Below are 13,491 nucleotides of genomic sequence, written 5' to 3' on the forward strand. Positions count from 1 at the left end.
TTCAGAGAGAAAAAGCAAAAACAATTAATGCACACCTCAAAGCTTATGTTTCTTCTCTTGGGATGTGACCCCTGATACCAGTTGATCTGTCCATTTTCTTTATTTTCCTCTTCCTTTTCCTTTTCCTTTTTATTTCCACCTTTTCCTTTTCACTATTTTTAACCTCACAAAACTGAGAAATTATTGTTTAGTTTTTATGTCTTACTATTATTCTGCAGAGAAATATGTATAGCAAAGCTACTACTCCCTTCGTCCCATTCGTAATATCCATTACTTTTGAGCATAAAAATTAAGAAAAGTATAATTAGTGTATAAAGTGAGCTGATGAAAGATATTTAATAAATATTTTAAATGAGTTGGTGTATAAAGTGAGTTGAGTTCACCTTTAGTAATATTTTAAATAGTTAAGTTTTTACTAAAAATGATATGAGACATTATTAGTGGGACGTCCCGATATAATAATTGAGACATTATTTATGAGACTAAAGGAGTTATAAATTATAGTGTTAATAATTGGGAACTTGAATATGAGTTTGCATGCCCATTTTACCCACCAATAACCCTTACATTTTACATTCAAAGGTAGCATTCTCTGTCACATCTCTTTCCACATCTCCATTATTGCAACCCCACATGAGAAAAGGTACAAAAGCCACCTCACAAGTTCCAAATAATATATATTCAGTCTTTCTTAAATCTGTTTTGAGCATCCAGATTTACCCCACATAATATATATGCATTAAAGATGTTGTCTTTGATCCCAATGTAAGCAGCTGCAATTCTCTCATTCAGAATCTCTTGAAACTTTTATCAACTAAATTCGTTAACTCTAAATAATTAACTATACATGTGTTGGAAAAATTGATTATAAATGGTGGTTAATTCCATAATTAATTATTTTTAATCAGTTGTGATTTACTGATACTAAATTATAGATTTGAAATGTACCTCTTGAGCACATAAATTTCATGAATGAGCAATTAATGCACAAAGGTTGGTGTTTGAGAAGCAATTAAATGTGAGAGATAAAGTATCTCACATTCGAAAAGTACTCCATAGCCATTTATTAAGTCTTATCTCTTTAAAAGGAGATAATTAATCAAGTGTGCACCACTATGGTGCACCTTAGCGGAGCTTTTGTGTTAGTCATTTTATAACTAGCCCGATTTCATACGAGTTGAATTCGAGTTCGTGCATGTTGCACTTGTTCACAATGAGCGCTTTGAGACGCACTTTACACTTTGCACTTCGTGAGGAGCATCGAGGAGCCTTTAATTTTGACAAAGTGACTCTGGAAGATGGCTCGATGATTGTCCGGTAGCTCGGTTGTGGCTCACGCACGGGACTAGGTCGATGCAGTGCGTACGTGGACGTATGACTTGGCAGCAAGCGGTGCAGTGGTGGCAATGATTGCACCACGCGGCGCATAGGTAAGGGCAGTTAGCATACGGGTGGCATGCGTGACCCAGAGTCAAGGGACACACCTGTTTGAACCCAATCGAATGCACCTATTAGGGTCTAACCACATGCACCTGTTTACGTTCAACCAACTCGCACCTGTTTGAGTCCATCACCTTCTGGCTATAAATAGGAGCCCACAAGATGGTCGGAATAACTCATTCAACATATTGATTTAAACGAGCACATGAAGCAGGACAATCTTATCTTACGGAGGAAGAGTCTAACTCTTGCCTTAAGGAGGCAGCAGAGATTTATATTTTTCATAGATAAAATCTTTGATCAAAGATAGAACAAAATTCGTCGATTCATTCTATATATATCTCTACTTTTACATTTATTTTATTATTGTAATTCTATTTTCCAATACATTAATTTATGAAAATGTGATCACAAAGAAACATGAATTATTACCCATTAATTAATGTATCACAAAAATCAGCTTGTCTAAGTATTTGAAAGAGATGGAATTAATTGGCCTACATTAGAGTTGTGTTGAAAAGTAAAGTGTAACCCCACCACATAGTCCATAGAGAATCATTCTTACCATTTTTCTTCACACAGATGTAAATATATACTATAGTGTGAGATGTGCAAAGCATTGAGATGGCGAATTCCGGGCAGCAGCTGAAGGCGGAGATCGCGGGGCACCCTCTGTGCGAGCAGCTGGTAGCGGCCCACGTGGCGTGCCTACGCGTGGCCACGCCTATCGATGAGCTTCCCAACATTGAGGCTCAGCTGTGTGAGTCTCAGCATCTCCTCCGCTCTTATGCTCAAACCGCCACTCACTCTCTCTCTAAACACCAATCCCAACAACTTGAGACCCTCTTGGTAGGTCCCTCTCGTCTCGCTCGTGTTTTCCATTTTGAGTTTGTGTAAACGTAATTGAGATTTGAGCAGAGGCAGTATGTATTGGCGTTATGGTCGTTGAAGGAGCAGCTGCATCAACATGTTAACCGCTGCCGTGAAATCGAGCACACCTTCATCTCTCTCACTGGTAACGCCCTCTATCCTCAATCATTTTTCCACCAGCTAGCTTTTCATCCAAATTCACTTGGTGCAGGAGCAAGAGTTGGTGAAGGAAGCGGGGCCACAATGTGGGAGGATGATGAAGAACATTCAGAGAGAGCTCTGGTGGAAAGGGTGAGGAAGAAGCTCAAGATTGAGCTTAAAGAGGGATTCAAGTCGAGGATTCAACAAGTGAGAGACGAGATATCACGAAAGAGAAGATCGGGAAAATTAGCAGACGACACAACCGACATCCTCAAGAACTGGTGGCACCACCATTCAAACTGGCCTTATCCAACTGTAACTACTTTTCTCATGTTTTCAATATATATTTACTTTACTTGATTAATTAGATAGTGAGCTTTGTATGATGATGATGATGATGAAGGAAGATGAGAAGGCAGATCTTGTGGAACGGACAGGCCTGGAGCTGAAGCAGATAAATAACTGGTTCATCAACCAAAGGAAGCGCAAATGGCAAAACTCCAACGCCTCTAGATCCAAAAACAACACATACTCATAACAATATTAATTCTTGTATTTCGTCCAACTTATTTCTACTATTGCATGTGTTCAACACTTCTTCTCAAATTAATATTTTGTAAACATTCCTGTCTATTTTGTACTACTCCTACTACATTATTTGTCTATAAATTATTCTGTATTGTATTATACCACGAATTTCATTATGTTAGAGCCAAAAGCTACATTATTTGGAAGTTCCACTCACTACAACAAAATACCTTTATTAAATCGGAATTACTGCAAAACACTAATCCAGAACGTCACACTACAACAACCTCTTTTAATTATTTTTATCGTTTTCTTAGAGGATTCTTTTTTATCATTTTGAATTGCTTTTCAAACATACGTGTTTTTCATCTAACATGCGTATTTTTATGTAGTAAGAAATAGGAAGTTCACTGTCTACTGATGTCAAATTCTATATAATGTATTCAAGAACTCGAGAATCGAGAAAGCGTTTACTTTGGAGGATTAGTCTTGATAGATAAAAATAGCAAGGTTAATCATTTGTTTACTTTGATAGATTGAAATTTTGCATATCCCAAGATCTTTGATAATTTATATTATTTAAATTAATTTTGTTTGATTTTATCTCATTGAAATGGTGAGATTAAAAAAAAAATTGTTTTTAAGGATAAAAATACCCAAACATGCATCTTATCAATCATGCAAAATAAACGCCTAATTAGGTATTAAAAACAAAGTCATATAGCGCATATTTTGAAAAGCAATGCCTTGTGAAGTAAACCCAAATCATTTCATGAAAAAGATATATCTAATTGACTGAAAGATGATGCATTATTTGCATTTAATCCAAAAATACACATATCATCATGTCGGGCACCCTTATACAATGTTCATGGCATTTATTACCATATAACAAAATATCTCATACAAACAAAATTCAAGTAAAAAATAAATGCAAAATTTCATTAATCCCGCATACAACGGCCCTCCCATCATCACTTGAGAAACCTTCCCAACTTGTTTTAGGTGGCGCAATGTATCATCCTCTTCTCATGTGAAGATACGTACATTTCAAACGCTTTTCTGCATAACCCAATACCCTTTTTCTCGATCAAAAATCTAATTCATTTCCATTTGACCACAATTGAGTTGAGGCTCTTTCAAAATGTTAATTTCTATACACGTATTATCAACCTTTGTTCTTCATCATGGAATGCAGAGTTTGCCCCGACTTAATAAACATAGATTCTGCACCCTACCTTCCACCATTACATTGTCTTGAGTTACATATATTAATTTGTATTTGATTTCTTGCCCATACTGTTTATGTGGAGAGTTACATTTTTGGGTTCGATTCTTTGTGAAAGGATTATTTTGGGTTTTTGATGCCGAAAGTCTCAAATTTACCTTGAATGTCCCTGCATGTTAATCTCAAGGTGCAGATAGACATGTAAATATACATGGGGGGTTTTGAAAATTGAGTAGAAAGTGATCAGCTGATAGTATGTGTGAAGTTATTGAACTTAAATGCTCGCAAAGCTTGAATCTTGATGAGTTTAATGGCTGTTAGTGTATTTGGGGATATGAAATCATAGTCTTTTTAGGCGTTGGAGCATTGAAGTAGAGAGGAATGGCCAACATGGCTCACTTAACCTATTCTGATTCAATGGGTGATGGCTCACACCATTGTCAGGGAGTGCAGATTGTCCCATTCAAGACCTCAACGGCGTCGTTGAGAATGCTTTTGTTGCATGGGAATTTGGAGATTTATGTGAAGGGGGCCAAGAATCTTCCCAATATGGATTTAGTGAACAATAGCATAGGTGATATGATAGGGACTTTGTCTGGGAAAATACAAACAAGTGACCCTTATGTCACAATTGCAATATCTGGTGCTGTAATTTGTAGGACTTTTGTGATTAGAGATGATGAAAATCCTGTTTGGGACCAGCATTTTAATGTCCCAGTAGCACATTATGGTACAGAGGTGCAGTTTATTGTTAAAGATAACGATTTCCTGGGATCCGAGATCATAGGCGCTGTTGGGATCCCTATAGAGCAGTTAATCCTAGGGAATAGAATGACTGGAACTTATCCGATCATTGGTGCAAATGGGAAGCCGTGTAATCGGGGGGCTGCTTTGAGCCTATCGATTCTGTATATACCAATGGAGAATCTGTCAATTTATCATGATGGAGTGGGATCAGACCTTAAGAATGAAGGTGTGGCCGGTACCTATTTTCCTCTTAGGATAGGAGGAACTGTCACACTGTACCAAGATGCTCATGTGCATAATGGTGCACTTCCAGATGTGGTATTGAGTAATGGCACGACGTATAGAAATGGTAGTTGTTGGCGTGATATATATGATGCAATATCTCAAGCTCGCTGGCTAGTTTATATCACAGGATGGTCTGTTTATCACCTAGTTCAACTTGTTAGGGACGACCCTCTTGTAACCAACAGTAGCTTGGGCGAGCTTCTGAAAGCCAAGTCTCAGGAAGGGGTGAGAATACTGCTCCTTGTATGGGACGATCCCACTTCTACGACCATATTGGGGTATAAAACTGTAAGGGCCATCTCTATTGTGTTCTTATACTTGTGTTTCAAGATAATATTAGTGAATGTGTGGGTTGAAATGGTTCTCTGTTTACTTGTCATGCTGCTCGAGGCACGTCTTTGTTGCCATGTTATGATGAATTAAGCTAAACCTAAATGTTCCATGAGTCCGAAGTTCAATGCATTATGCAGTAAATGAGCCTAACATAATTGATAGAACAACTTTAGAAACAGAATTCTCCCATTTAGACATACTGCAGTCATAAGGTCTGGACTGATATCTTTTATGTTTTACTAAAGTACGTACCAGAAATGTTAGCACAGGGATTCTCTGACACATTCATCGTACTATCATATTAGTGAGCTTCATAACAATTTGTCACCATAATCACATATTTGTAGCTCAGTTGTGTTATTGATTACTTTTTCAGACTGAACATATCTTTTTACTGCTTTTTATTGCAGGAAGGGGTGATGAATACTGGTGATGATGAAACGCGTCGCTATTTTAAGCATTCATGCGTGAAAGTACTACTATGTCCTAGAAGTGCTGGGAAAGGGAGTTGGGCCAAAAAGCAGGTTGATTTCTGTTCAAGCTATGCTGTATTCCTTGGATTCCAAAATGAAGTGTGACTTAATTTTTTCTTTTACAATTAGGAAACAGGAACAATCTACACTCACCACCAGAAAAGTGTGATCGTAGATGCTGTCGCTGGTAATAATAGAAGAAAAATAATAGCATTTGTTGGAGGACTTGACCTATGCAAGGGAAGATATGATACTCCACAGCACCCAATATTTAGCACATTGCTAACAATTCACAAAGATGACTACCACAATCCTAATTTTGCGGTAACTTCTTTGTCTAATCTTTTATTTACAGCACGGTATCTTTTTCTATTCTCCTCTAGTTAGTGACTGCATATTGGTTTGTTCGTGTCTATGTACAGAAGTTTGCAACACCGAATGCATTTCCTTTCTGATAAATGTGATGTTTAGATGAAACTAAACACACAAAATAACTTGTATTTCATCTCAAAATGGACAAGTGACAATAAATGGACTTTTCTAGAAGTAAAATATAGTTGATGTTGCTCCTCTTTATTCTTCATTACACAATGAATACATCATATAATTAAACAGGGGCCTACTGTGGGTTGTCCTAGAGAGGCATGGCATGATTTACACTGTAGGTTTGATGGTCAAGCAGCGTGTGACGTCTTGAGAAACTTTGAAGAACGATGGCTAAAGGCCTCAAAGCGCCATGGCCAACTGAAGCTTTCACATGATGATTCCTTACTCAAGCTTAAACGAATCCCTGATATATTGGGATTAGAAGAGTCTGCCAGAGTATCAGAAGGCAATCCAGAGGCTTGGAACGTTCAGGTAGGACAAAATTACATTATGAGATCTTATTTTGCCATGATGGAGCTCAATTTACCACGAATATAGGTTTTCCGTTCAATCGACTCCAACTCTGTTAGAGGCTTCCCCAAGGATCCAAGAAAGGCTACAGAAAAGGTAAACAGATCTTAGTCTTATTAGTTATCTTTCCACCCTATGGTTGTAATGAAGGAATTAATGGTTGGCTCCACTAAACAGAACCTGGTATGCGGGAAAAATGTATTTATAGACATGAGTATACATACAGCTTACGTAAAGGCAATTCGTGCTGCTCAACACTTCATTTACATTGAGAACCAGTACTTCCTCGGGTCGTCATACAATTGGGCTAATTACAAGAACTTGGGTGAGGAACTCAATCCAGGCTCAATACTGTTCTGATGTGGCAGTTGAAAGGGTTGTGTATTCATCTCTACGTCTTTCGTCTCTCAGGAAGTACAAAATGAATCAGTTTCGCCTCTTTTTCTTTCAGGTGCAAACAATCTAATTCCTATGGAAATTGCTCTGAAGATTGCTAAGAAGATCCAAGCCAGGGAGAGGTTCGCTGTGTACATTGTCATTCCGATGTGGCCTGAAGGAGTTCCTTCCAGCACTGCCACCCAAAGAATTCTCTTTTGGCAGGTGAGCTCTTATATGCAATACAAAAGTTCCACTTCCACTCTTCATTTCTACGAAGGTTTAAATGTTTATGTTAACATCTTATGAAGACTTAATTAGTCACTCTTCATTTCTACGAAGCTTTAAATGTTTATGTTAACATCTTATGAAGACTTATTAGTTCAACTTCATTACCACAAACAGCTTATGAATTTTCTCACTATGTTAGTATGAGAAATGATTCACGGTTACTAGTTTGGTTTCGAGGAGCTGTGTAATGACCTTTACCAATTTAGCGTAACCAAGGGGAAGGAATGTGATAGAGTATGATTGTTTCATTAATTTGAAAGAGTTAAACAAGAGTCAGTAATCAATTTCCCAAAACAAGAAATAAATCTTGCTCCTCAGCCTAAGCTAATAACCATAAACATCGAAATTATTGCGTGTCCCCTCCTTCACATGTAAGGGGAGTAACTTAAAAGCTATGTACATCATAGTAAAATTTGTATGGAAATAATTGTGTTGGAATCATTAATCATGCTAATCTATGATCTAAAAACAATAGCTCTTGTTTATTCTCTAACTCTCTATCAGAATGTTACTATATAAATAACTTGTGGTCTTTCCGAAGTTCACTAGATCAAATCAGCAATGTGCATAAGTCGTTGATTTATAAAATCTTGTTATCCTTCGTGGTGTTGGATTCGTTACATCCAAAATCACTAACTTTGGTTTGTATTTCATCTTATACAAACTGATACACTTTGTATCCCTGCAGTATAATACAATGCAAATGATGTATGAAACAATCTACAATGCTTTAGTAGAAGCAGGGCTCGAGAAAGAGCAAGAGCCTCAGGATTATTTGAATTTCTTTTGCCTTGGCAGTCGCGAGCCTGATTACAGTCGGCGGCAGTCATCAAATATCAAAAACTCCAGTGCAAATACTCCACAGGTACAGCATCCACCCTTGACATGTTCTGATGAATCAAGCTACTGTGCTTCATAGTAATCCTGCTTCTAACATGTTGCACTTATGGATGTATCACTGCCCAGGCCCTAGCTCGGAGAAACCGTCGCTTCATGATCTATGTTCACTCTAAGGGAATGATAGTGGATGACGAATATGTAATATTGGGTTCTGCCAACATCAATCAACGCTCTTTGGAAGGAACCAGAGATACCGAAATAGCAATTGGTGCATATCAGCCTCTTCATAAATGGGCTAGCCAACGAGCTCACCCGAAAGCACAGGTAAAGCTAGAAATGATCCAGGTTTACTTAACACTTCAGCTAGGAAGATGGCAATTGTCTTTTCTTGAAAATGCCATAAAACAAAGAGCATGCTTTTGTAAAATTTTGATGTCTATAAACTTTTACGAACCTCTTTTCATGAAGGAACCGATTCCTCCACTAAAAGTGCAGTCTATCCATGATCTGCTCTAAATTATCAGCATGACTGGTAAATGTTACAAGGTTGGTAACTTTGTGGTGTAGATATATGGATATAGAATGTCACTGTGGGCGGAGCATACGGGTACTTTGGAACCGTGCTTTGAGAATCCCGAGAGTTTGGAATGCGTGAGACGCATAAGATGGATGGGGCAACTAAACTGGCAAGAATTTGAGTCTGAGGAAATGACTCCACTGAGAGGTCATCTGCTGAAGTATCCTGTACAAGTAGATGCAACAGGGAAGGTCAGTCCTCTCCCTGGCTGTGAGACGTTCCCCGACATGGGTGGCAAAATAATCGGAACATTCGCAGGGATTCAAGAAAATCTCACAATTTGATCATACCATTGTTTGCTAACAAATGGATCTTTTTTCTTCTCTTCCAACTCTTTTTTGTTGTCATAATGTTGTAGGATTGTAGCTGAGGTTGTTTTCTTCCTTTTAATTTTTGTCGTGTCTTATTCAGGCAAGCATACTCGTGCCAAAACATGTCCCAGTTTTAGTCAAATTTAGGCTGCTGTAGATATATGTTGATTTGTAAGATACAGAGATGCATTTCCATGCCTTAAAAATAGTGTAATAATTTCATGTGCCTCGAGTTCTTATTTTGGCTAGTTCTTGATTCTTATTAAGGTGTGAGATTATTATTATCATTATTATTGTTGCTGTTCGCCCTTACAATCAGATTAAAGATTCTCATTAAAAAAATATAAAAATACAATATAAATATAATTAAAAAAATATTGTTGGGACGACCGCGGAATTGTGGGCGCCGGGTTGGCTGATGGCTCAATTCATAAGAAAGAAGGGCTCAAATGAGAAACAATGTGGGTAGGATAGGAGGGGAGTCTGCATTAAAATCTTTGACCTCGCATACCAATAATGTTATTTATTAATGTGTCACTTTTCTATATGTAGGAGTATAAGTATTCCAGGCATGCACAGATTGATATCTCAGACCATATAATCTTTTTGGAGTGGTTAAAAGTTGTACTCCCTTCCTCTATTTTTAACTTGTAAGAGTCATGTTTTGATATTTTTCTTGTTTCCTAATAAGTATTTTATTTTAAAGAGTACAATTACGACATACTTTCCATTTTATTTAATTGTTATTAGAATAAATAATAAATTCATTGAAAAAATAATTCTCTCTTCATCCTTGATAAAAATATTGTCATTTTTGTCCGTCGACAATAAAATGCGGTTGTTCCATTTTAAGATATAAACCTTATATTTTTACGGTTTTACCTTCATGCACACAATATTCACAAAAAAATTATCTCACAAATTATTTTTTAATTAGTCAGCAAACTCGTACTCTCTCATCCACATGACACTTATCAAGAAAGTAGTTAATAAATTATAAATATAAATTTTCCTACTTTCTTGATATGTGTAATTTAGTGGTTGGGGATAAAAGTGTCGAATGGTTGGAGTTTGATTAATCTTGGAATTTCATAAATTATACTAACTGAAATTGAATTCGATTTTTTTTCAATTACCTGGTCATTTAAATCGAAACAATTAAAGAAAAAAAATCAGTCGCTAGATCAAGATTTGAACTCTAGTCAACAACAATTTTTACTTTAAATAAACTTGTACTCGCTTCGTCCACCGAAAATAATCATAGAAGGGAACGATAAATATTTTAATAAAAATAATTTAATTTATTGTAAATGGAAAAAAGGTCTCACTTAAAAGTTAGTATTAATAATAATAATTAATTGTATTGTGAGTGGAGAAATGAGCTCACATGTGATAGAAAGTTTCTAAAAGTAAAAAGGGATTAATTTTTGTGGACATTACAAAATGACGAAAATGAAATATTTTTTTGTGAACTAATAGTAATTTTTTGAAATATCAACTTTTTTATTTTATTTTTTATAGGAAGGGAGGGGCCTATTGCTTTGGAAAGGAAAATATCCTTTATTTTTTAGTAAAAAAAAGACAATAACTTTGTCATGATGGTGGAAATTTTTGCAGTTACTCTTCGCTATAGATACAGATTATAATAGTGGCTAAGAATTTGGAGTTTGTGCTATTCAGTGAAGCTGGCAACGCAGAAATTTGATGAGATTAATAGTTCCAACAAAATTTGCTGAGACCCAAGCTCTGCCCATTCTCTTCACCTCTCTCTTTCAACGCACCGCACGTACTCTCTCTCTCTCTCTCTCTCTCTCTCTGGCTGCATATATATGTATATGTATGTAATTATGCTTCCCCTGCAACTTGCACGACTATGGCTTTCAACTTGGGTTTGATCCTACACGATTTATGTTATATTTTTCTTGCTTATCTGCTAGGTTTTGCGTGTTTTAACTATGCCTTGCCTCTGTTTGATTAAATGCCTAGTAATTTGTTTGCGTAAAAGGGGTGCGGAGGCTGCAATTCCTGCCTACTTCTCCAAGTAGGAAGGGTATTGCAAGTAGGATGGCTTGGAGTTTGGAGAAATGTGATGATGAAACAGTGGAGAATACGACAACGGGAATACTGCGGCCGGCAACTGCAGATTATGCAGGAGAGGCGATCGAAGCTGTCAAAACCGGAAAAGTAATTGCTGTGCCAACTGACACCCTCTACGGCTTTGCTTGTGATGCTTGGTATATCCCTAAAATCATTCTTTAGGTTTCTTCAGAGTTTTTGAATAATTTTTAGCCCTTAATTTTTGTAGTATGGTGTCTGTGTGGGTATTAACAGTGTTTTTCGAATTTTGTTTAGACGGAAGTGAGTCTTAGAAGTTTTCAGATTTGTATGTTTAGGGATTTTTTGGGATTGATAGTCAATGCGAAGCTCCGATCTTTATTAAGTTATTGCTGTTTTTGTGTATTTAGTTGGCCGCTAATTGTGGAAGTATTGCATGCTTAGGAATGTGATAAAGAATTAGAAAGGGAAGAAGATGTGTTTGTGATTGTTTGTTTAAGTTTTATCTTCTGCGTGCTATTAGATGAGTGGCTCGATGTTTATCTTTGACTATTGCCCGTTGTAGCTCTATGGAAGCTGTTCACAGGATATATGAGATCAAAGGCCGAAAGCATACCAGCCCTCTAGCTATTTGTGTTGGGGATGTTCAAGATATACCTCGTTTTGCTACTACTCACCATTTGCCTCTCGGGTTGCTTGATTCACTTCTTCCTGGACCAGTGACAGTGGTTTTAAGACGAGGTAGTTGACTTTGTCACATTACATTCCTAATCATTATGAGTTTGTTGAACTGTCTTGATTGGTGTTCTTGATGTTCTAATTCTCATCTCAACGTTTGAATTTCATGCTTTTCCCGCCATTTTACTTGTAGTTGATGCATTCCTGCACTTTCTGTTGAATATGTTTTAGGGGATTCAAGCATCCTTGAAAAGTCTTTAAACCCTGGGCTGGACAGCATAGGTGTAAGAGTGCCCGACTCTGATTTCATTCGACTAATTGCTCGTGGTTCACATAGCGCCCTTGCCCTCACGAGCGCTAACCTTAGCGGGCAGCCTAGTAGTGTAGATGTGAAAGATTTTGAGAACCTTTGGCAGCATTGTGCGTGCATCTACAATGGTGGGTTGCTTCCATCGGGGCCTGCAGGATCAACAGTCGTTGATCTTACTAAGCCGGGAGTGTTCAAGATTCTCAGACCGGGAAGGTAAACATCCTATATTTCTCTATATCTGTCTGTATATGGAGTCTTGTGCAAAATTCTGTCTCACGGGTCCAGACCCATATCCAAATATTATCCCACAATTCTGAAAATTACAGATCTGTCATTGATATGAGTTTGGATTTGACCTGTCTGACCGTCTCCATGATATCTCCTTCATATGTTGTGTGTTGGCAGTGCCAAGGAGGAGACAATTGCAATTCTTGAGAGATATGCTCTAGTAGAAGACAATAGATAGTTTATCATATTGACCGCAATCACAATTTCCACATTTTATATGTTGGAAATTGTACGATTTTTTCTGCGTGTAGCATCTTACTTTTCGACTAGCATTTCTCCTCATGGTCTGTCTTTCATGTATTCTTATGTAATTTTATACAAAATCAATCTGATTGCTTACACTTTATTACTTGTTTACGATATGATAACACTTAGTATTTGTTGGAATGGTTCTATCTTTCTCTGTTATATGTTTGACAGTCTCGTTATTGATTCTGTCATTGGTCCCATGATCATGAATGTGGTGTGAGCGTTTGAATTAAAATGTTACAGTTTCGATGCATTTTGGTTTCCATATTGCTTTCATAATTTATGAAAATGACTTCATATTAGTTGGAATGTTGTTTTCTTTCTGTACCTGTATAATACTATATTCGTGTTACATATGAATATGTTTCTGACCACAAGCTAATTACATATTGATGTGACTTTTTTGTTTGAGGACTTGCACAAAATTGTTGAATGAGCTGTTGTTTTAACATTGATGAAAATTTATATCTTGATCTATAAAGTTAAAATGACAAAAACCATTCAATATTATATGCTGACATATAAAGTTTAAACGATTCGAAGTAGTTAACATGCAAGTAAAAGTTTTCATTTGA

General features: G+C 36.9%; 3 protein-coding genes across 9 annotated transcripts; all 3 read left to right on the forward strand.

Moving 5' to 3' along the window:
• The first annotated feature begins 1,920 nt into the window (after positions 1-1,920).
• Positions 1,921-3,138, forward strand: LOC131026437 (homeobox protein HD1-like). 6 transcript variants are annotated; one of them, XM_057956315.1, is made up of 4 exons: positions 1,921-2,289; positions 2,359-2,455; positions 2,522-2,766; positions 2,855-3,138. In XM_057956315.1, the coding sequence occupies exons 1-4, from the start codon at positions 2,065-2,067 to the stop codon at positions 2,987-2,989; spliced, it is 702 nt and encodes a 233-aa protein (XP_057812298.1). In that variant the 5' UTR covers positions 1,921-2,064; the 3' UTR covers positions 2,990-3,138. The 6 variants fall into 6 exon arrangements, with proteins under 6 accessions (XP_057812298.1, XP_057812326.1, XP_057812319.1 ...); XM_057956343.1 differs by having other exon boundaries at positions 1,940-2,289; positions 2,824-3,138; XM_057956336.1 differs by having other exon boundaries at positions 1,940-2,289; positions 2,859-3,138.
• A 782-nt stretch (positions 3,139-3,920) lies between these two features.
• LOC131026071 (phospholipase D beta 1-like) lies at positions 3,921-9,577 on the forward strand. The gene is made up of 10 exons (XM_057955847.1): positions 3,921-5,527; positions 5,983-6,096; positions 6,175-6,369; positions 6,661-6,903; positions 6,970-7,038; positions 7,120-7,267; positions 7,394-7,542; positions 8,297-8,473; positions 8,575-8,772; positions 9,016-9,577. The coding sequence occupies exons 1-10, from the start codon at positions 4,589-4,591 to the stop codon at positions 9,307-9,309; spliced, it is 2,526 nt and encodes an 841-aa protein (XP_057811830.1). The 5' UTR covers positions 3,921-4,588; the 3' UTR covers positions 9,310-9,577.
• A 1,293-nt stretch (positions 9,578-10,870) lies between these two features.
• On the forward strand, positions 10,871-13,054 carry LOC131026411 (uncharacterized). 2 transcript variants are annotated; one of them, XM_057956289.1, is made up of 5 exons: positions 10,871-11,122; positions 11,342-11,570; positions 11,957-12,132; positions 12,301-12,592; positions 12,785-13,054. In XM_057956289.1, exons 1-5 carry the CDS (start codon positions 11,041-11,043, stop codon positions 12,843-12,845), a joined length of 840 nt encoding a protein of 279 aa, XP_057812272.1. In that variant the 5' UTR covers positions 10,871-11,040; the 3' UTR covers positions 12,846-13,054. The 2 variants fall into 2 exon arrangements, with proteins under 2 accessions (XP_057812272.1, XP_057812266.1); XM_057956283.1 differs by having other exon boundaries at positions 10,926-11,173.
• The last annotated feature ends 437 nt before the right edge of the window (positions 13,055-13,491 follow it).

This window comes from Salvia miltiorrhiza, chromosome 1 (assembly GCF_028751815.1).
Source record: "Salvia miltiorrhiza cultivar Shanhuang (shh) chromosome 1, IMPLAD_Smil_shh, whole genome shotgun sequence".
NCBI lineage: Eukaryota > Viridiplantae > Streptophyta > Magnoliopsida > Lamiales > Lamiaceae > Salvia > Salvia miltiorrhiza.

Bases quoted from the DNA above. Each gene is read 5' to 3' on its own strand.
- LOC131026071 (XM_057955847.1), top strand. From the start codon at position 4,589: ATGGCCAACATGGCTCACTTAACCTATTCTGATTCAATGGGTGATGGC. The intron at 6,097-6,174 runs GTTGATTTCTGT...TTTTACAATTAG, and splicing joins GGAGTTGGGCCAAAAAGCAG to GAAACAGGAACAATCTACAC. The intron at 7,268-7,393 runs GTGAGGAACTCA...TTTTTCTTTCAG, and splicing joins GGCTAATTACAAGAACTTGG to GTGCAAACAATCTAATTCCT.
- LOC131026437 (XM_057956308.1), top strand. From the start codon at position 2,065: ATGGCGAATTCCGGGCAGCAGCTGAAGGCGGAGATCGCGGGGCACCCT. The intron at 2,290-2,358 runs GTAGGTCCCTCT...AGATTTGAGCAG, and splicing joins AACAACTTGAGACCCTCTTG to AGGCAGTATGTATTGGCGTT. The intron at 2,767-2,854 runs GTAACTACTTTT...ATGATGATGAAG, and splicing joins CAAACTGGCCTTATCCAACT to GAAGATGAGAAGGCAGATCT.
- LOC131026411 (XM_057956283.1), top strand. From the start codon at position 11,041: ATGAGATTAATAGTTCCAACAAAATTTGCTGAGACCCAAGCTCTGCCC. The intron at 11,571-11,956 runs GTATATCCCTAA...TGCCCGTTGTAG, and splicing joins GGCTTTGCTTGTGATGCTTG to CTCTATGGAAGCTGTTCACA. The intron at 12,593-12,784 runs GTAAACATCCTA...GTGTGTTGGCAG, and splicing joins AAGATTCTCAGACCGGGAAG to TGCCAAGGAGGAGACAATTG.